This window comes from Nicotiana sylvestris, chromosome 11, assembly GCF_000393655.2.
Source record: "Nicotiana sylvestris chromosome 11, ASM39365v2, whole genome shotgun sequence".
Taxonomy (NCBI): domain Eukaryota; kingdom Viridiplantae; phylum Streptophyta; class Magnoliopsida; order Solanales; family Solanaceae; genus Nicotiana; species Nicotiana sylvestris.
In genome coordinates, this window is record NC_091067.1 from 17,057,710 (window position 1) to 17,079,926 (window position 22,217).

The 22,217-nt window shown below is 41.6% G+C and overlaps 2 protein-coding genes across 2 annotated transcripts; one reads left to right on the forward strand and one right to left on the reverse strand.

Annotated features, from left to right (window-relative positions):
• Positions 1–7,714: 7,714 nt before the first annotated feature.
• LOC138880769 (uncharacterized) lies at positions 7,715–8,263 on the reverse strand. The gene has a single exon (XM_070160946.1). The coding sequence runs from the start codon at positions 8,261–8,263 to the stop codon at positions 7,715–7,717; it is 549 nt and encodes a 182-aa protein (XP_070017047.1).
• An 11,519-nt stretch (positions 8,264–19,782) lies between these two features.
• On the forward strand, positions 19,783–20,586 carry LOC138880770 (uncharacterized). The gene has a single exon (XM_070160947.1). The coding sequence runs from the start codon at positions 19,783–19,785 to the stop codon at positions 20,584–20,586; it is 804 nt and encodes a 267-aa protein (XP_070017048.1).
• Positions 20,587–22,217: the final 1,631 nt, after the last annotated feature.

The following is a 22,217-nucleotide window of genomic DNA, read 5'->3' on the forward strand; positions in this document are numbered from 1 at the left end:
CAAGTAAGCTAGACACCCTTTCTCAACCATATGGCAAGCCTTCAAATAAGAGATAACTTTAATGGTAGAATAGCTATGAGTCCCTCTCCACTCTAATCGAGGCAACCCCGGCAAGACTAAGGTTACCATCCATGACAATCCAGTATAGCATGATAAGGTGACAGCTAATCCATACCCAAGATAACATCAAAGTCTACCATATCGAGAAGTAGAAGATCTACACTAGTCTCAAGACTCCCAATGGTAATCACACACGAATGATAAACATGATCTACAACAATAGCATCTCCCACGGGTGTGGATAAATACACATGAGCACTCAAAGAATCACGAGGCACAACCAAATATGATGCAAAATAGGATGACACGCAGGAATAAGTAGAACCCGGATCAAATAGAACTGAAACATCTCTACGACAAACTGAAACAGTATATGTGATAACAACGTCAGTTGACTCAGCCTCAGGCCTGGTTGGGAAAGAATAGCATCGGGGCTGGGCCCCACCACTCTGACCTACATCTTTAGAATGGGCCCTAGCTAGCTGGCCTCCACCTCTAGTAGCCTGACTTCCACCTCTAATAGCCTGACCTCCACCTCTAAATGTCTGAACCCTACCTCTAGCTGGATGGGCGGGTGGTGAAGCACCCGGTGCCGGGACCATGACACGAGAATCCTGATGCTATGAACTACTCGATGCTCGAGGGTAAAATCTATTAATGTGCCTCAGATCACCACAAGTATAGCAGGACCTAGGCTGCTGGGATTGCTGACCCTGAAGCTAACCTTGTTGACTTGAGTAACCACCCTAAAAACTATGGAGTGGAGGTGCAAAAACAGAAGTTGGTGGTGCACTGTAGGATAGCTGGTCAGAATAAGGCATATTAGGGCCAAGACCACCTGAAGTACCGTGGGATGCCTGGAGTGCTGAATGAAATGTACTGGGAGGATGGCCTCTACCAAAAGAACCCCTACCTCCAGGTCAGGCACTACTGAATTCACCTAAACGACGAGGCCTCTTTTTAGACCCCTGACCTCCTCCTTTTGCAAGAACTATCTCGATTCGTCTGGCGACATTGGCAGCCGTCTGAAATGAAATCTCACCCTCGGTATCCTTGGCCATCTGCAACTTGATAGGTTGAGCAAGTCCCTCGATAAACCTTCTTACTCTCTCCCTCTGAGTAGGAAGCAGGAGAATATCATGACATGACAGATCTACAAAATGGGTCTCATACTGAGTGACAGACGTACTGCCTTGCTGGAGATGCCCAGACTGTGTGCAATAATCCTCTCTCAGTATCATAGGAAGGAACTTCTTAAGAAATATTTGAAAGAACTGATCCCAAGTAAGAGCAGGCGACCCAACTGGTCTGGTCGATACAAAATCCTTCCACTATCTCTTGGCGGATCGCATCATTTGAAACACAGCAAAATCAACCCCATTGGTCTTAACTATGCCCATGTTCCACAGCACCTCATGGCAACGGTCAAGATAATCCTGTGGGTCCTTAGAAGGTTCACCATTGGAGTGAACTGGAAAGAGCTTGGTAAACTTGTCCAATCTCAATAAGCCCTTAGAAGACATAGATGGTCCATCACTCGGTTGAACTACCCCAACTAGCTGGGTTGCTGGAGTCTGGTACTGGGGAACTATCTACTCTGGAGTGTGAGTAACGGGATTTCGTACTCCTTCCCTAGCCTGAGAGACGGCAGGTGCCATAGGAAATTTACCGGCCTTGGACACACTCTCCATAAGGCGCACTAAACGGACTAGAGCATCCTAAAGCACTAGGTAGCGATGAACCCCTCCAGGACCTGAGCTGGTCTAACAGGCACGGTTTCGGCTGGAACCTCCTCATCAAACTCCATTTAAGGCTCCACTGCTAGTGTTGTTTCTAGAGCTCTGGGCTGAGCTTTGCCTCTGCCTCGGCCTCTGGCACGACCTCGACCTCGACCTTTGCCCCTTGTAGGAGCTGCATAGGGGGCTTTGGCTGCTGCTCAGCTAAAGATGCAATACACGTTTTTGTCATCTGCGAGAGAACAAGAGTAGAAGAGTTCAATTAGCAATGATAGAACAAAATCTCAAAACAGAGAAGAATGGAAGTGGAATTTATTCCTAAACATCATTGCCTCTAGAAGATAAGTACAGACGTCTTTGTACCGATCCTCCAGACTCTACTAAGCCTGCTCGTGACTTGTGAGACCTAGGCAATCTAGATTCTAGTGCTCTGATACCAACTTGTCACGACCCAAAATTTGCACCTTCAGGATCGTGATGGCGCCTAACATTTCACTTGTTAGGCAAGCCAATATTAGAGGATTCCTTAAGCGAATTTTTAGTCAATTTCAATAACAGGATCAATTAAGCCAAATAGAAGTTAAAACTGAGTGCGGAATATCATAAAAGCCTATAATATCTAATACAATCCGGATCTGGAGTCACAACTCACGAGCTTCTAGAAGTTTTCACAAACAGAGTCTAAAAGAAATACAAGTGTTTTGAATGAAAAGAAACAATAAAATAGGGAAAACAGAAGGGGACTTCAAGGTCTGCGGACGCTAGCAGATCTACCTCGAGTCTCCAACGAGCAAATCGAAGCTACTATGCCTCATGAATAGCTAGGGATGGCACCAAAGTCTGCACAAGAAGTCCAGAGTGTAGTATGAGTACAACCAACCCTACGCACTCCGTAAATGTCGAGCCTAACCTTAACAAAGTAGTGATGGGGCTATGATAAGACACCCCCGTAATAAACTTGTGCACAATACAGTATATATATGTAAGGTGAAAACAAATAAAAGTTAACATGTATTATTGGGAGGGGGACATGCTAAAGAGGGTACACGATACGTGAAATACAGTGGAGGTGATAACCAGAACAGTCAATATGCTTTTAAATAGTAAAAACGAATAAACACAATGGAGAAAATTGCTCGGCATCACCTTTCGTGCTTTTACTCTCAACCTCAAAATGAAACAATGATACTGAACGACATCACCCTTCGTGCTTTTACTCTCAATCTCATAATGAAACAATGATACTGCACAGCATTACCCTTTGTGCTTTTACTCTCACTTTCAGTATAAATCAATAGATATGGCATGCCATCATCCTTCATACATTAACTCTTATAACATGGCATGACATCACCCTTCATGCAATAACACTCACAATATGGCACATCATCACCCTTCGTGTGTTAACACTCACAATATGGCACGACATCACCCTCCGTGCATTATCACTCTCCCTTACCATAAAACAAAGAACAAGTAATAATAGGGAGATAGAATCAACAAGAACAAGCCTTACTTCAACAGTGGTTCCACAATACCGGGTCTCAACTTTAAAAACAATATTCAATTATCACAAAAGCCCATAAACACGGTATGAACGATCAATTTAACAAGTAACTAGTCTAAGCATGGATAACATGATCAAAGTAAGCAATAATTACAAGGAACAAATCTCACCCACATGCTTTAACCCAACAACAACGCATATGTACTCATCACCTCACATATACATTGTACCCAACATCTAAACATGTAGCAAGTAGACAACCAAATCCAAATCCCACAAGTAAGGGTTAACCACGACACTTCCCTCACTCCAAAGATCAATTCAAAACTCAACCACAACTTTGCCTTTGAAACAGGCCTCCGAACCAATAGAATCTAGCAAATTACCAACCAAACGATTCAAATTAAGCCTTAGGAACTACCCACGATTGCAAAGGATTGAATTTAGGTAATTATTGAAAAAGTCAACAAAAGTCAACTCCCGGACCGCTTGGTCCAAATCCGAAAGTCAAACCAAGTCCCGATTACCCAATTACCCCTAAGCCCGGTTATGTAATTGTTTTTTTAAATCTGACCTTAATTTGAGGTCTAAATCCCAATTTTACAAAAACTCGCAATTCTACCCAAATCCCCTATTTCCACCATGGAAACACTAGATTCTAGGTTAAAAGCTTATAAAATGTAATGAAAGATTGAAAGAAAACACGTTAGAATCACTTACCAATGATTTGTGGAAGAAGGGTGCTTGGGAAAATTGCCTCTAGGGTTTTCTTGTTTTGAAAATTTAAAGAATGAACAAAAATCCCGTCTAACTCCTATTTGTTCACTAGCAGATGTCGAATTTGCGACCAGGGGTTCGTAATTTGTGAACCCCTGCAAATGTGAATAACACCTTGCAAATGCAAAGTCTGCTCACCTCTGCTTTCATTGTATTTGCGATGAAGTGTTTGCAAATGCGAACTCTGGCCTCCCCGCAATTGCGACCTCCTAATCCAAAATTCGAACTATTGCTGACCCAGGTACTCTTCGTAAATGCGAAGTATTTGCTTGCAAATGTGAGCATGGCAGGATTTGGGATGTTCGCAAATGCGAACGCCGATCTCGCAATTGTAATATCTTAGACCAATACCAGAAATTGCAGAAGACTAGTTGAGTTCTAAGTCTAAACCACCTTGTAGCCTATCCGAAACTCACTCGAGTCCTTGGGACTCTAAACCAATATGCACAAAAGTCTAATAATATCATACGAACTTGCTCTCGCGATCAAATCTCCAAAATATCACCTAGAATTACGAATTGAACATCAAATCAAAGGAAATTTTCAAGAAAACTCATGAACTTCTATTTTCATAACCGGATGTCCGAATCACGTCAAACCAACTCTGCTTCTCACCAAATTTGACAGACAAATCATAAATACAGTAATGGACCTATACCGGGTTTCGGAATCAAAATACAAATTCGATATCAATAAAGTCAAATATTGGTCAAACTTTCAAAGTCATTATGCTTTTAAACTTTCAAAATTAAACAAAGTGCAATAACTCGGGCTAGGGATTTCTGAATTTGATTCCGGGCATACGCCCAAGCCCCAAATCACAATAACTCGGGCTAGGGACCGTCAACATACGATCCGGGTCCGTTTGTTCAAAATATTGACCGAAGTCAACTCAAATAGATTTTAAGGAAAAAATTTCATATTTTCTCAGTTTTTAACATAAAAGCTTTGTGGAACAATACTTGGATTGCGCACGCAAATCGAGAAAGGATAGAATAAGGTAATTGAGACTTCGAAACACAAAATTAGGTTCTAAAACATAAGATGACCGGTTGGGTCATCACATTAAGGGATTTTTTTGCAACCCTTTTTAGCTTCTTTCACTTGAACTAGATGGCTAAGCCCACTTAATCGGACTCTTTCTTTCTTTCCTTTTTTAGTTATTGTTCTCATCTTTTTTGTCTTGTACTATTTGTTTGTTTGTTCCCTCTTTTTGTGTTGTTGCAAATTACTTAACTATCCATTATTTAATAGGAGATATTACACTCTCCTCACCTTATGAAATTTGATCCCCGAATTTAACTCAAGTGCATACTTGTAGATTGAAATAAATGAGGATACTTGACTCACATAGCATCTTCCACTTCCCAAGTAGCTTATTCAACTATATGATTTCGCAATAAGACTTTTACGAACTCAATATCCTTTGACTGTAGCTTTCTTACTTGCATATCAACAATATCCATCGGCTCCTCTTCGTAAGGCAATTTCTCAACAATCGGTACATAAGGTGCTTCAAGCACCTTAGATGAGTTTGATAAATATTTTTTGAGCATTGAGACATGAAACACTGGATGAATAAAAGAGAATTCAGGAGGGAGTGCCAACCTATATGCCATAGCTCCTATTCGGTCAATTATCTCGTACAATCCTATAAAACTTGGGCTGAACTTACCTCTTTTTCCAAATCGCATCACGCCGTTCATATGGGAATACGTAGATACACTTGCTCACTAATTGTTAAGATTAAATCTCTTCTCCTTTTATCCGCATAAGACTTTTATCTACTTTGAGTTGTGAGCACCCTCTGCTTGATCAACTGGACCTTGTCAATAGCTTCTTGTACTAGGTCGAGTCCTAATAAGTTAGTCTCACCAGCTTCAAACCATCTAATAGGATAATGACATTTTCTACCATATAATGCTTCATATGGTGCCATTTGAATACTGGAGTGGAAGCTATTATTCTAAGAAAATTCAGCTAAAGGTAGATAAGCATCCCAACTACCTCCAAACTCAAGAATATAAGCTCTCAACATATCCTCCAAGATCTGTATAGTATGTTCTGACTGCCTGCATATCTGTGGATGAAATGCAGTACTAAGATCTACTCGTGTACCCAATACTTCTTGAAAAGATTTCGAAAAGCGTGAAGTGAACTGTGATCATCTATTAGAGATGATGGATACTCGAACTCCATAAAGTCGGACAATTTCATTCATAAATATCTGTGCATACCTCACTCCACCATATGTAGTCTTCACTGGCAAAAAAATGTATTAGTTTTGTCAATCAATCTACAATCACTCATACCGAGCCATAACCTCTAAGGGTTCGTGGTAGCCCAGTGACAAAATCCATAGTAATTATTTCCCATTTCCATTTTGAAGTTTCAATTTGTTGTAGTAGTCTTGCGGGTCGCTGATGCTCAGCCTTGACCTACTGACAAGTCAAATAGTTAGAAACAAAGTTAGCAATATCTTTCTTCATACCTTCCCACCAATAAAATTGTTTTAGGTCATGGTACATTTTGTTGGATCCAGGATGTATAGTGTATCTAGAGTTGTGGGCTTCTTGAAGAATAACCTGTCTCAACCCATCTAGGTCTGGTATACATAGCCTGTCACCCATTCGAAGAACACCATCACTTTCAAATATCATATCCTTTCTTTAACCAGCTAAGGCCTCATCTCTATATTTACATAATCACTCATCCTCGTATTGGGTGGCCTTAATGGGCTCAACTAATGACGACCTAGCCTGAGCATAAGTCAATAATGCCTCTAAATTTCTGATACTAAATCTGATACGTGTACCTTCTAGTCTCTGAATATCGTTGGCCAAAAGTCTCTTTTTATGAGCTTTTGAAAGCTCTCCTCACACTAATCCGACCATATGAAAGGAGCACCTTTTTAGGTCAATTTCATCAAAGGCGATGCAATAGACGAGAAACCCTGCACGAAGCGACGATAATAACTGGCCAAACCAAGAAAGCTTTGAATCTCCGCAGCTAAGGAAGGTCTAGGCCAACTCTGAACTTCCTCTGTCTTTTTCAGATCCACCTGAATACCCTTACTGGACACCACGTGCCCCAAGAATGCCACCGAACTAAGCGAAAACTCAAACTTGGAGAACTTGGCATAAAGTTTCTCCTCCCTCAACCATTGGAACACAATCCTCAAATGTTGGGCAAGCTCCTCCTGGCTACAAGAGTACACCAAGATATAATCAATGAACACTATAACAAATGAGTTGAGATAAGGCTAAAATACATTGTTCATAAAATGCATAAAAACTGCTGGGGCGTTGGTCAGCCCGAAAGACATCACAAGGAACTCATAACGACCATAACGGGTCTTGAATACTATTTTTAGAATATTCAAGTCCCGAATCTTCAACTGGTGATACCTAGACCTCAAATCAATCTTGGAGAACACCCTCGCTCCCTGAAGCTGGTCGAATAGATCATCAATAAGTAACAAAGGATACTTGTTGTTAATTGTGACTTTATTCAACTGTCTATAATCAATGCACATTCTCATAGTACCATCCTTCTTCTTCACAAACAGAACTGGTGTACCCCAAGGTGACATACTAGGCCTAATAAACCCCTTATCAAGAAGTTCCTGAAGATGCTATTTCATCTTCTTCAACTCTGTCAGTGCCATATAATATAGAGGAATAGAAATGGGTTGAGAGCCTGGCACCAACTTAGTACCAAAATCAATGTCCCTCTCAGGCAGCTTGCCTGGCAGGTCTACGGGAAATACATCCAAGAAATCTCGTACCACCAGAACAGAATCAATAATAGGGATCTCAGCACCAACATCCCTCACAAAGGCCAAATAAGATAAACAACACTTCCCAACCATTTGTTGGGCCTTCAAGTATGAAATCACTATGCTAGGAACATAGTTTAGAGAACGTCGCCACTCAATTTGTGGAAACCCCAGCATCGCCAACATCATGGTCTTAGTGTGACAATCAAGAACAACATGACATGGAGACAACCAGTCCATACCCAAGATCACATCGAGGTCAACCATACTAAGCAACAATAGATCAACTCTAGTCTCCAATCCCCAAATAGTCATTATACATGATCGATATACACAGTCCACAATAATAGTATCGTCCACCGGCGTAGATACATGAATAGATGAAACTAGAGACTCATGGGGCATATCTGTATAATGAGCAAAATATTATGATACATACGAATAAGTGGAACCGAGGTCAAACAATACAAAAGCATCCCTATGGCAAACTAAGACAATACTTGTGATCACTGCATCTGAAGCAACAACATCTGGTTTGGCGGGAATAACATAGAATCGGGTCTGACCGCCACCTGATCGGCCTCCACCTCTAGGGAGACCTTTACCTGACTAGGCCCCACCCCGAGCTGGATGAGTAGGGTGGTGTAGCAACTAGCACAGAAGTCGCGTCCTGACTCTTTTGTTGCACTAGGACTCCTAGATAACGAGGACACGTCTATGCACGCCTATAAAGACGACCCTTGCCGTGGTAGAACTGGCCCCTAGAAGGAACATCACTGAAACATTCCGAACCACGAGGCTTCTTGGCCTCCCTCTCATCCCGCTCATAACTGCATACCACCTCTATTTGCCGATCGATGGTGACAACATCATCGAAAGTAGCACCAGATACCTTCTAGCTAGTCATAAGCAACCACAGCTAATATGTCAGGACATCGATGAACCTCTTGATCCTCTCCCTATTAGAGGGAACCAACCACTGCATGAGGGTCCAACTCATAAAACCTCATCTCATACTTCATCACAAACATACCATCCTGACAAAGCTGCTCAAACTGTCTTCGCATCTCCTCTCGGTGAGACTAAGGCACAGACTTCTTCAATAAGAGAACGGAGAACTCCTTCCATATAAGTGGCACTACACCGACCGACCTACGCCTCTCATAAGCCTCCCACCACCTGAAGGCAGCCCTAGTGAACTGATAAGTTGTGAACGAGACCCCACTGGTCTCTAAAATACTTGATGTATGAAAAATCCTCTAACACTTGTCTCAAAAAACCCTGGGCATCCTCCGACTCTGCCCCACTTAAATATGGAGGCTGGAGCCTCCCAAACCTCTCTAACCTCATATGCTCATCATCAATCATAATAGGAACCACTTGGGCCTGAGCAGCTGCAACCGATTGGGCTGGTAGTTCCCCTGGTGTGTGGAGTCCCTGCATCACCTACTGTTGTGCGGGTGGCGAGAGTTTGAGTACCTCCCCCGACCTGAGAAGTGGCTGTTGTGGCCAGAATAGAGACCGCCTGAGAAATACTGGTGCATATGGTTAGAATCTGAGTTAAGGCCTCCTGAAGGCCTGGAATCATAATGGGCACAGATGGTGCCTGAGATGGCCCTACTGTCTCATCCACAACTAGAACCTACTCCTAAACTGGGGCAACAGGTGGATTTGCAGGTGCTGCCCTAGCTGCTGTGCGAGCTATACCTCTGTACCTATCGCTATCTCGGCCTCTCGCAGCCCTAACTATTGGTACTGGTGGTTGTCCCTCATGTCCGGTAGTACGTGTCCTCACCATCTATGAATGAATAGAATAACAAAAGTTTAGTTACTGAAATCAACAAATCCGCATGACAAGAATACAAGAATGTGAAGTTTTCCCAAGGGTTTGACAGCCTCTTGAAGGTAAGCACAGACATCTCTGTACCAATCTACAAGACTCTACTAAACCTGCTCATGACTTGTGAGACCTATGAAACCTAGGCTTTGATACTAACTTGTCACGACCCAAATCCTAACCTGTCATGGTTGCGCATATTGTGGTACTAGGCAAGCTAACATTTCCAAAATATTCCAAACATCATAAAGAAAAAGAATCAAAGTAGTTTTAAATAACAAAAGTTTTCATAAACGGTATGGAAAACCCAAAATATAATGCGGAAACACCCAAACATCAGGGTGTCACTAAGTACATGAACGTCTAAATACAAAAGTCTGGAAAATACTATCTAACATAGTCTGAAACAAGATACAATAATATGAAAGACAGGGAAGGAGAAAACAAGGATTGGGAACACTAGGTAGCTACCTCGAAGTCTCCAATGGTCAACTGTGTAGAGTATCAACACCCTCCGTTTCTAGAAACACCTGGATCTGCACACAAAGTGCAGGGTGTAGCATGAGTACAACCAACTCAGTAAGTAATAAGACTAAATAAAGAACTGAAGATAGTGACGATCTATACAATTATAGTTCAATTTCAGTAGTCTCAACAAAAGAAAGTAGGCATGCTTTCAAATCCGGCAATTAAAGTCAAATCAGTTTATACATGTCAAGTTCAAGTAAAATCGGATGTAATTACTCTCAGAAATTTCAAAGCACTGATGTATGGCAACTAAGTGCAACAACAATGAAATCAAATGCAGCCTCTTAGAGCAACAGTCACTCAGTCCTCCCATTCACTCAAACCTCACAATCACTTATTCCTCATAGTCACTCATTCCTCCCAGTCACTCATTTCTCTTAGTAGCTCGGAACTCGCCACTCGGCACTCGTACTCAGTAGGTAGCTGCACTCACTGGGGGTATGTACAGACTCCGGAGGGGCTCCTTTAGCCCAAGCGCTATATCAAGCCAATCATAGCATAAATTAATGAAACATGTTGGGGCGTGCAACCCGATCCCATATATATCCTCACAATTAGGCCCTCAACCTCACTCAGTCATCAACCTCTCCAGTCTCTCGGGCTCTTAGTAATCATGTAAATCAGCCCAAACAATAATGATATGATGTATCAACAAAGAATAATAGAGATAAGATATAATATGCGAATAAAACTGAGACTGAGTACAAATAGTAATTAGTAGGTAATCCAACATGTAACACGACCTCTATGGGTCCCAATAGTACCAACACATAGCCTAAATATGATTTCTAACATAATTTACAATCAAATTTCTATAACACATGGAGAGCATATAGTAACAACAAGTTATTCAACTTTACAGTTATATGGAATGGACCAAGTTACAATTCCTATTATGCATGCCCAAACGCCTGTCACCTAGCATGTGTGTCACCTTCAAACCAATCTCATAACACAAAATACAGGGTTTCATACCCTCAGAACTAGATTTAGAACTGTTACTTACCTCAATCCGAGCAAAACTCGACTCCAATACGCCTTTCCTCACAAATCGGCCTCTAAATGTCCCAAATCTAGCCACAAACAGTATAATACAATCACTAAAGGCTAAAGGAAATAGTTCCACAAGAAAATACGAGATTATAAATCAAAAATTTGAAATTGGGTAAAAGTCGCCCCCCGGGCCCACGTCCTGAAATCCAACAAAAGCCACAAAACCTGAAAGCCCATTAAACCATGAGTCTAACCATACCAATTTCTGTCATGACCCAAACCGATGGGCCGCGACAGGTACCCCGTACCTTACTCAACCGAGTACCAACGTAACATATCTTTCATATCATTCTATCATAGGTAAATAAACCAAAGTAAAACATGGGGAAATACAAACTTATACATATGACATACTAGCCTATAAAAGCACAAATGATCACTCGTACACTGAACATAGGCCGACAAGGCAATATAATCTTTCACATACACAACATATGTCTACAAGCTTCTAAGAGTACATAAATATCACAAAGGTCGGGATAGGGCACCGCCATACTAATCAATATATGTCCTAATCATACTAACCAAATAAGCAACTCCGGAGCAAATAGAGCGCACCAACACCTTCCGCTGAGCTGATAGACAGGATGACTCGCATCCTGTCTATCAGGACCTGTGGGCATAAAACACAATGTTCCCAAGCAAAAAGGACGTCAGTACAAATAATGTACCGAGTATGTAAGGCACATAAATAAGTATAAAAGACATTGAAGAAACATGGAGTAATTGACTCAACCTGTAAGTCTAGACAACTCTGTAAATTATGAAATACTTATAGTGTCATGCATATGCGCATGAGTGTCATGTAATGCATAGATACATGTTTCATAGTATCATCAAGCCTCCGAGGGCATCCCATCATAGTATCTCGGCCACTGTGGGAAAAATAATCAGCGTACACCAGTTGATCAGGTGGCGGTGCGTATATAACGCCTTAACCTTTTCCCATCCATATATATATATATATATATATATATATATATATATATATATATATATATATATAATCTTGGGAAATATTGCATCGTACTTCCTTAGAATCACAAATCTCACATTGCTATAACATGTAAAGGTGTCATATGAATTCTTGTTGAAGCCCGTTACTGTCATGTATAATCTTGGATGAAAACTTTCTTGCTGATTCTTTTCAAAGATTTGTAGAGACACAAAATGAATTAGAATGGTTTTATTTTTGTTTTTTAAAAAGTCTTTAGGTGTTGGCCCCACACTATTGATGATTAAGCCACATAACCCTTTAGTTGTGACACCTTGCCATATGATTCAAGAGTCACACAATTGAATCTTTATCCAATCTCATAGGCTGCCACATTAGTGGTTATAAGGCTTATCCAAAAACTATCCACTTAATTTATTAATCCTCCATTAACCAATAATTATCCAATTATCTACATAATTTGGAATTTCTCTTAAATTACATAAAATACTACCCATTTTTAACATATCTTATATACCTTATTATCATGGTCATGTGGTACCTTGTATGGTACTAGTCCATAAGTACTGGGTATTTTAGCTCGAGCCGTATTTTATCCCAAAATATCAAATTTCGACGAAAATTCTTTTTCTTCTATTTGCTTACCCTCTCACCTTTACGAATTTACTCATCACTTATTTGAAATAGCATAATGCTTATAATCTCCAAATAATCTTGTCCTTGAACTGAGGTCAATTATCGTATGACAATTTCACGTATAATACTGCAGGGCGTAACATCATCGTAATATAATACTGCGAGGCGTAACATCATCGTAATATAATACTGCAGGGCAAATATCGACATAATACTGCGGGGCATAACATCATTCCCCCCTTTGGAACATTCGTCCTCGAATGTTGACTGATGTACTTATCATTCTCATAACCCATAGCTCTTGCGAATACTTTAATATTCTCGTTTCCATTAAGGCAACTGTTCTTTGAAAAAATCCAACTGCCAAGGCATTCCCCCCTTTAAGTCTCTTTCTCACACCAAGACTCATAGTTGGAATCCTTCTAATCTCATAACTGTTGCTACCTTCTATCATGCAGCATGTAAGACTCTAACTTTGTATGTGCGCATATGCGATGCTTCTCTCCTCTTTCCTCCAGCTCTTAGCCAATTTCTAGGCCTCACTTTGTGAACATATAAAAAATTATGTCAAGGTGTCCCTCTGGGTTTCATTAGATTTACGACATCTAAGTAGGTTATACTATACTATAACTCTTACTTCGATTTATCGTTACTGAGGTCTGCGACCAAACTCCAGGTTACTCTCATTGCTTATTCTATATGTATAAGTCTAAGACCTTTAATGCTATTTATTACATGCTTCTTTATTACTGTTCATCTTAAGACTGATGGTGTAATCTCATCTCATACTTTGTATCTTTTATCCATCAATTGTCGATTCAACTCAATGTTGATCTACAATCTTCCATTGATAACTCGAAACTTCTTACATAATACATTGCCACTAGGGCTTATATTGCATCGAGGAATATTTAAAGTGAATTTCCTGATCCACTTAGGGGCGATACTGTACTTCAATAATCGTATTTTATAGCATCCCAATATGATTCGCCTTACACGGGTATTTTAATTCCGTACAATTCATGAAATCCTCTTCAAATCATTACTCAATCGAAGGCCCGAACGTCATCCTTTTCCTATCACAATTACACCCTCATTCTACTACCAGGGCAATATTCCACCTTTGCTACTAGTCTTAGATTCTTTTGCGTTCATTTAGGCTATACTGATCTTTCTATAACCTAGAGAAACCAGTAGCTTTCTTGTTTTCATGGGCTTAATTTTGAGGACTTATCCATTCTCATCACCTTCTCACTTGCCATTTTCTTATCCTTACTCATATCTTCTTAAAACCTTGTCGCTTTACCCACTTTAGCTTGCAACCTACACATATCTATTTATTATTCACCTACCTTCCTTCAACTTGCTTGTACCATAAATTTCATTTTGTTATTCTGGAACATCAAGCGAGATATCACATCGTCTCTAACTCTTCTTTACTCTCTTATCTAGACCTCTCAATTTGTGGCATAGGTTGGAAGATATGCCACAAATGGCACTGCTATCATTCCTGGATATTGAATCTCAATGCTTCTAGCCTTCTATCTGATGTATGGACTATTCACAACCTTCTGCACTTGAGTGTCTCACACGTTGTTCACCTTTACCTTACCTTAAAATCTCGCATCACATCTTTTATCTCTCCCATAACCTTCCTTCCTCATAGGTATAATTCATATCCGCAACTTGAAGTTCTACTACAATACTTGCACCTCTGGTGCATACACAATCCGGTGGGAGCTTCATACTGACTTCTTATGAGGCTGGTATCCTTCTAACTAGCTTTATCGTAGAGTAGTTATAGAATAGGGCTACTGTACTATCTCTCTTGTACCTCTGATATGAAGGTTGATTCTGCAGTGTTCTCAATCACAATTTTATAATTTTCTGGGTCCAATAATCAGACTCCTAATTTACTTGGTTGATGTAACTCTTTAGTTTCCTCTTCCCTCTGATCAACCTCTATGTAGGCTTAAGCTATCTTCTGATTTGCGGCTCATGGCATTAGTTATTACTTTAGCCTTGCCAACATATATGCTGCATGGATAATACTCTAAAAACTTGAGTGTATTTATAACATACTAACTCTGGATCATTGATCGAATAATTTTTCGTTCCATCACAGCTTCTTTTAAATGCATGCAATTACTTTTCCTGTTCTTTCTACCCCTTGTTGCCTGCATACTTAGCTTATCTTAGTTTGCTGAAATTTTTGTGCATTTTATATGGTTTCGAATATTACCTTCTATTTTTCTCCCCATTCATTAGCCACGGTAGGTGCCACTTTCTTTTGAAGTGCATACAATGTTGTTGTGAGACTGTTGTTATAAGACCATATCCTCTTTAGGTCACTGAGCTTAGGTAGAAGCCTTCTTTCTTATTTTCTCAGCTAGTCATTCATTTTATGTAACGACCCGGCTGGTCGTTTTATGAGTTACCGCTCTGTTTCCCCTATTTCTATTTCTTTATGTGTTTTCAGTTGTATTATGTAGTATCAGGTTGGTTGGTTCGGGTTCAGAGCGGTTTTGTAGAGGAATGAGACACTTAGTCTCTTTTGAGTAAGCTTAAGTTGGAAAAGTTAACCGGATATTGACTTATGGGTAGAAGGTCTTGGATGTGAATTCTAATGGTTCGGATAGCTTCGTCAGGTTATTTTAGACTTAAGAGCGTGATCGGAATGTATTTTGGAGGTCCGTGGTAGATTTAGGCTGGAATTGACGAAATTAGAATTTTGGCATTGTTTGGTCTGCAGTGGAAATTTTGATATTGGGGTCAGAAAGGAATTATGAAAATTGGACTAGGTCCGCTGTGTCATTTCTGATGTGTGTGCAAAATTTCAGGTCATTCGGATGAGGTTTGATAGGTTTTTGCATCATTTGCGAAATTAGGAAGTTTGGAAATCCTTAGGCTTGGATCCGATGGTGATTTGATGTTTAATGTTGTTTTAAGTGTTCCGAAGGTTAGAATAGGTTTGAATGATGTTATGCAATGTGTTGGCATATTTGGTTGAGGTCCCAAGGGCCTCAGGTGAGTTTCAAATGCTTAACAGATCATTTTGGACTTTAGAAAGAGAGCAGATTTTCTCGTATTTTTGTTGCAGAGGTTTGTTTCGCGAAGGGGAGATCGCGTTCGTGAAGGTATGGCCAGTGGAAGGATCACAAACGCGAGGAGTTGAACACATTTTAGAAGAGGATAGTTGGAGCAGCTGGGACCCCAGGAGTTTGTTCATCGCGTTCGCGTAGGAGGGGTCGCATTCGCGAAGGCTTTGCAAGCTGAAGCTTCGCGTTCGTGAGAAAGAGATCGTGTTCACGAAAGAGGAAAATTGAGCTGTGGAGTTTTTGTGCTTCGTGAACATGAGGCTTTGACCGCGTTCGCGAAGAAGGGAGCACCTGGGCAGAAAGTATAAATAGAGTCCTTCCCAATTTTCAGCTCTTTTCTCACCATTTTTGAACGGCTTTAAAGCTTTTTGAGAGGGATTGAAGAGGGATTCGAAGGGAAATACTTGGAGGTAAGATTTTTGAACTCAATACTCGATTCTTTGGTGATTTCTATCTAGTTATACATGAAATTAGTGGGATTGGAAGGCTAAAATTGGAGAATTAGGGCTTGTAATTGAAGAGCTTTAATTAGGGATTTGAGGGGCCATTTGAGGTCTGATTTTAATGTTCTTGGTATGTATAGACTCTTGGGTTGATGAGGACTCTTGTGATGTGATTTTTATCGAATTTCGAGACGTGGATCCGGGGGTCGTGTTTGGTCAATTTCGGGATTTTTGAGTAAATTTGATAATTTTCGTATGGGTTTCATTCCTTTAGCATATGTTGATGATAATCTACTGATTTTGGTTAGATTCAGGGAATCTGGAGCCGAATCGAGAGGCAAGGGCATCGCATGATAGAGTTTGGCTTGGCTTGAGGTAAGTAACGCTTCCAAACTTGGTTCTGAGGGTTCGAAACCCCGAATTATGTGTTCTATAATTACTATTGAGGTAACGCAAATGCCAAGTGACGGACGTGTGGGCATGCACCATGAGAATTGTGGCCTGGATCATTCCATGGCACCACTTAGTAACGTTTTCTTGTTGATATCCATGTTTATATCACGTGATTAAGTAAATGTGCTGTAAAAATATGATAGATATCCTCTTAGGGATTCACGTCTATACTGTTGAGACCCGAGAGGTCGTTTCTTGCTGTCATATCATTAGCTTCATTGATATTCTGTACTCAGTCATGTTCTTGCAGTTTATATCATGCCCCAGTCTCGGTTATTGTTATTTGGCACATCATATTATTGTTCGGGCTAGTATCATGACATTGTGAGCCTGTGTGTGTGAGACTGGAGAGTGATGACTCAGTGAGGCCGAAAGCCTGATTGTGAGTGGCAGTTTTGGGATTAGGCTGCATGCCGTAGCAGTTAAATTGATGATTATGATAAAGCATGGACTGTAGGAGCCCTTCCAGAGTCTGTAACACACCCCCAGTAAGCACAGTTGGTGATATTGAGGGATGGATCTTCCCTGGACATGGATCTTGTCTGAAGTAATTATACTTGTAGATGGATCTTCTCCATAGAGCTGGAATGGCCTTTCTCGGTACCGGATGACTATGGTCAGTGATGTTTATATATATAGGGACAAATTATCTTTGGGTCGGATCACCTTATACAGTACCGAGCAGTTGACCATTTGTAAGAGGAGGTACACGGAACATCGATCATGCCATCTATGCATTGGTACATAGAGATTTTCTGCGCTTTATACTCCTTACTATTTAGACTGTATTTAGTTACTGTTGAGATTTTATTTAAACTGCAAGTATGTCTACTTTTCTGTACAGTTTAATTGTATTACCTGTTGAGGTTTGGTTCATCAACACCTATCAGTCCATAGTTTGGAGTTGTTACTTACTGAGTTGGTATACTCACGTTACCCCCTGCACCCTATGTGCAGATCCAGGTATCTTAGGCCACAATAGCGGTTGATGATCATTTCAGTTGTGGATATTCTTTGGAGATAGCGAGGTAGCTGCCTGGCGATCACAGTCCTGCCTTATACTTCCTTATCTTCCTCCTAGTGTATTTGTTGCCTATTCTCTGACTATGTTACTCTTATTTTATTTCGAACAGTTGTAGTATTTTGCTCATGACTTAGTGACACCCGAGGTCGGGCTTGTATTTTCCGCTTTGTTTTGATTTTTACTTTATATCTTTTATTGGATTTCTATTAAAAACATGGTTTTACTTAAGTTTTAAACAAAATATAGAGTATTTGGAAATGTGTTGACTGGCCTAGTTTCACGATATGCGCCATCACGACCGGTCGATTTTGGGGTCATGACATGTTGGTATCAGATCCTAGGTTACATAGGTCCCACGGGTCATGAGTAGGTTTATAGAGTCTCACGGATCAATGTGGAGACATTTGTACTTATCCTTGGGAGGCTATAAAACTTTTAGGAAAAACTTCACATTCTCGAATTCATGTCATGCGAATCCATTGATTCTAGTAACTAAACTTCTATTTTTCTATTCTCTCACAGATGGTGAGGACACGTACTACCGGTCAGGATGGACGACCACCAGTACCACCAGTTGGGGACACTAGAGGCTGAGGATGCGGTCAAAGTCGTGATAGGGGCAGGGGTGTAGCCCGTACAGCAGCTAGGGCAGCACCTGTAGATCCACCAGATGCCACAATTCATAATCAAGCTCCAACCGGGGATGCTCCAGCAGTACCAGCTCAGGCACAGGCTGTGCCTATTGTTATTTCGGGTCTTCAGGAGACCTTGGCTCAGATCTTGACCGTGTGCACTAGCCTTGCTCAGGCGGTCGCAGTTTCTACTACAACAGCTACTTCTCAGACCGAGGAAGTCACTCAGACTCCCGCCGCCCGTACACCCGAGTAGGTTGTTCAAGGACTGCAGACACCAGAGGCACCACTAGCCCAGCCAGTTGCACCTGCTCAGGTTTATGTGGTTTCAGTTATGCCTAATGATGAGCAGTGTCAATTGGAGAGGTTTGGTTGACTTCAGCCTCTGACTTTCAGTGGTGAAGAGGGTGAGGATGCTCGGGGTTTCTTAGACAAGTGTTAGAGGATGTTATGTACAACGGGTATTTTGGAGACCAGTGGGGTCTCATTTACTACTTTTTTATTTTGCTGGAGCTGCCTTCACTTGGTGGTAGGCTTTTGAGAGGCGTAGGCCCTGTTGGTGCAGCGCCCCTTACCTAGCAGTAGTTCTCCGCTGTATTCTTGGAAAAGCATGTACCGTACTCCTGCATAAAGGAGCTGTGTTGGCATTTCAAGCAATTGCATCAGGATGATATGAATATGATGTATTATGAGATGAGGTTTTTTGAGTTAGCCCATCATGTTGTTCGGTTGGTTCCTACAGGCAGGGAGAGGATTAAGAGATTCATGGATGGCCTCGCTTATCAGCTACAGATTCTTATGACTAGAGAGAGGGTGTTTGGTGCTTCTTTTGAGGAGGTGGTTGACATTGCTCGAGAGATAGAGTTGGTTCGCTGCCAGGAGAGAGTTGAGAGGGAGGTCAAGAGGCCTCGGGGATCTGGTAGTTTTGGTGGTGTTCCTTCGGGATGTCAGTTTCAGCGGGGTATAGGCCGTCCATTCAGATATGCTCAGCCAACCTGTTCGGGCCACCATGTTGGATCATCTGGCCACAGTCCTCACAGTTCACATCAGGGTCACTCATCTTTCAGTGCCCTTCCAGCTCAGAGTACGACTCAGGCACATTCAGTTCAGGGCTCATCTATGCCTAGTTCTTCTAGTGGGCATCTCGCTACTCAGGGCTCCCTTCAGTCCCCACCACCATTTGTTAGGAGAGGTTGCTTTGAGTGTGGAGATTTGGGTCATATTAAGAGCTTTGTCCCTGTCTTAGGGGAGGTTCATCTTAGCAGATGAGTCAACCTTCGAATTCAGCACCAGTTACTTCCCCACCCGCCCAGTCATCTCGGGGTAGAGGTCAGTCAGCTAGGGGTCACCCTAGAGGGGGAGGTCGATCAGGTGGTGGTCAGGCCAATTTCTATGCCCTCCTATCCCGACCAGATGCTATTGCTTCAGATGCTGTGATTACATGTATTGTCTCAATCTACCATAGGGATGCCTATGTGTTATTTGATCTTGGTTCCACTTTTTCATATGTGTCATCATATTTTGCTCATTACTTAGATACGCCTCACGAGTCTCTTATTTCATCTGTTCATGTATCTACTTCGGTGGGCGATACTATTATTGCAGACCATGTATATCGGTCGTGTGTGGTGACTATTGGGTGTTTGGATACCCGAATGGATCTCTTGTTGCTTAGTATGGTTGATTTTGATGTGATATTGGGCATAGATTGGTTATCTCTACGTCTTGCTATTTTGGACTATCACGCTAAGACAGTGATGTTGGCTATGCCGGGTGTGCCACGAGTTGAGTGGCGAGGTTCGTCTGATTATGTTCCTAGTAGGGTAATTTCATTCTTGAAGGCCCAGCAGATGGTTGGGAAGGGTTGTCTATCTTACTTAGCCTTCGTGACGGATGTCAGTACTTCAGTCCCGGTAGTGAGGGACTTTCTGGATGTATTTCCTGCAGATCTAGCAGGCATGCCCCCGGACAAGGATATTGATTTTGGTATTGTTTTGGTGCTGGGCACTCAAATCATTTTTATTTTACCGTATCGTATGGCACTAGCGGAGTTGAAGGAGCAACTTTAGGAACTCCTTGATAAGGGGTTTATTCGGCCTAGTGTGTCGCCGTGGGGTACGCTTGTTCTATTTGTGAAGAAGAAGGATGGCACCATGAGGATATGCATTGATTACATGCAGTTGAACAAGGTCACAACCAAGAACAAGTATTCTTTGCCTCGTATTGATGATTTATTCGACCAGCTTTAGGGAGCGAGGGTGTTCTCCAAGATTAATCTCTGTTCAGGGTATCACTAGTTGAAGATTAGGGACTCAGACATTCTTAAGACAGTTTTCAAGACCCAATATGGTCATTATGAGTTCCTTGTGGTGTCTTTTGGGCTGACCAATGCCCCAGAAGCATTCATGCATTCGATGAACAGCGTGTTTCATCCTTATCTCGACTCATTTGTCATTGTATTCATTGATTATATTCTGGTATACTCGCGTAATTAGGAAGAGCACGCAGAACATTTGAGAGTTGTGTTGCAGAGATCGAGAGAGGAGAAGATTTATGCAAAGTTCTCCAAGTGTGAGTTTTGGCTCAGTTCAATGGCTTTCTTGGGGCACGTGGTGTCCAATGAGGGTATTCAGGTTGATTCGAAGAAGATAGAGTCGGTTTAGAGTTGGCCTAGACCATCCTCAGCCACATAAATTCCAAGATTTCTTGGTTTGGATGGTTATTACCGTCGGTTCGTCCGGGGATTTTCATCTATTGCATCACCCTTGACCAAATTGACTCAAATAGGTGCTCCATTCAGGTGGTCGGATGAGTGTGAGGCGAGCTTTCAGAAGCTCAAGACTGTCTTGACCACAAGTCTAGTGTTAGTTTTGCCATCAGCTTCAGGTTCATATACAATGTATTGTGATGCTTTGAGAGTTAGTATCGAGTATGTATTGATACAGTAGGGTAGAGTGATTGCTTCTGCTTCTCGTCAGTTGAAGCCCCATGAGAAGAACTACCCTATTCATGATCTAGAGTTGGCTACCATTGTTCACGCATAGAAGATTTGGAGGCATTATCTTTATGGAGTGTCTTGTGAGGTCTTTACTGATCATCGTAGCCTTCAGCACTTGTTCAAGCATAAGGATCTCAATTCGAGATAGTGGAGATGGTTGGAACTGCTAAAGGATTATGATAATACTATCTTGTACCATCCGGGGAAGGCCAATATAGTGGCCGATGCCATGAGTAGGAAGGCGGTGAGTATGGGTAGTTTGGCATATATTCCTGTTGGGGAGAGACCTCTTGTAGTTGATATTGAGGCATTGTCCAATTGGTTTGTGAGGTTGGATATTTCGGAGCCTAGTCGGGTCTTAGCTTGTATGGATTCTCGGTCTTCCTTGTTCGATCGCATCAGAGAGTACCAGCATGATGATCCTCATTTGCTCATCCTTAACGACAGAGTTCATCACGATGATCCAGAGACGTGACTATTGGTGATGATGGGGTATTGAGGATGCAGGGCCGGATATGTGTGCCCAATGTAGATGGGCTTCGGGAGTTGATTCTGGAGGAGTCCCATAGCCCGCGGTATTCCATCCATCTGGGTGCCGCGAAGATGTATCAGGATTTGAGACAACATTATTGGTTGAGAATAATGAAGAAAGATATTGTGGGATTTGTAGTTCGGTGTCTCAATTGTCAACAGGTGAAATAT

Coding starts and splice junctions, on each gene's coding strand:
- LOC138880770 (XM_070160947.1), top strand. CDS start 19,783: ATGAGTCAACCTTCGAATTCAGCACCAGTTACTTCCCCACCCGCCCAG.
- LOC138880769 (XM_070160946.1), bottom strand. CDS start 8,263: ATGCCCCATGAGTCTCTAGTTTCATCTATTCATGTATCTACGCCGGTG.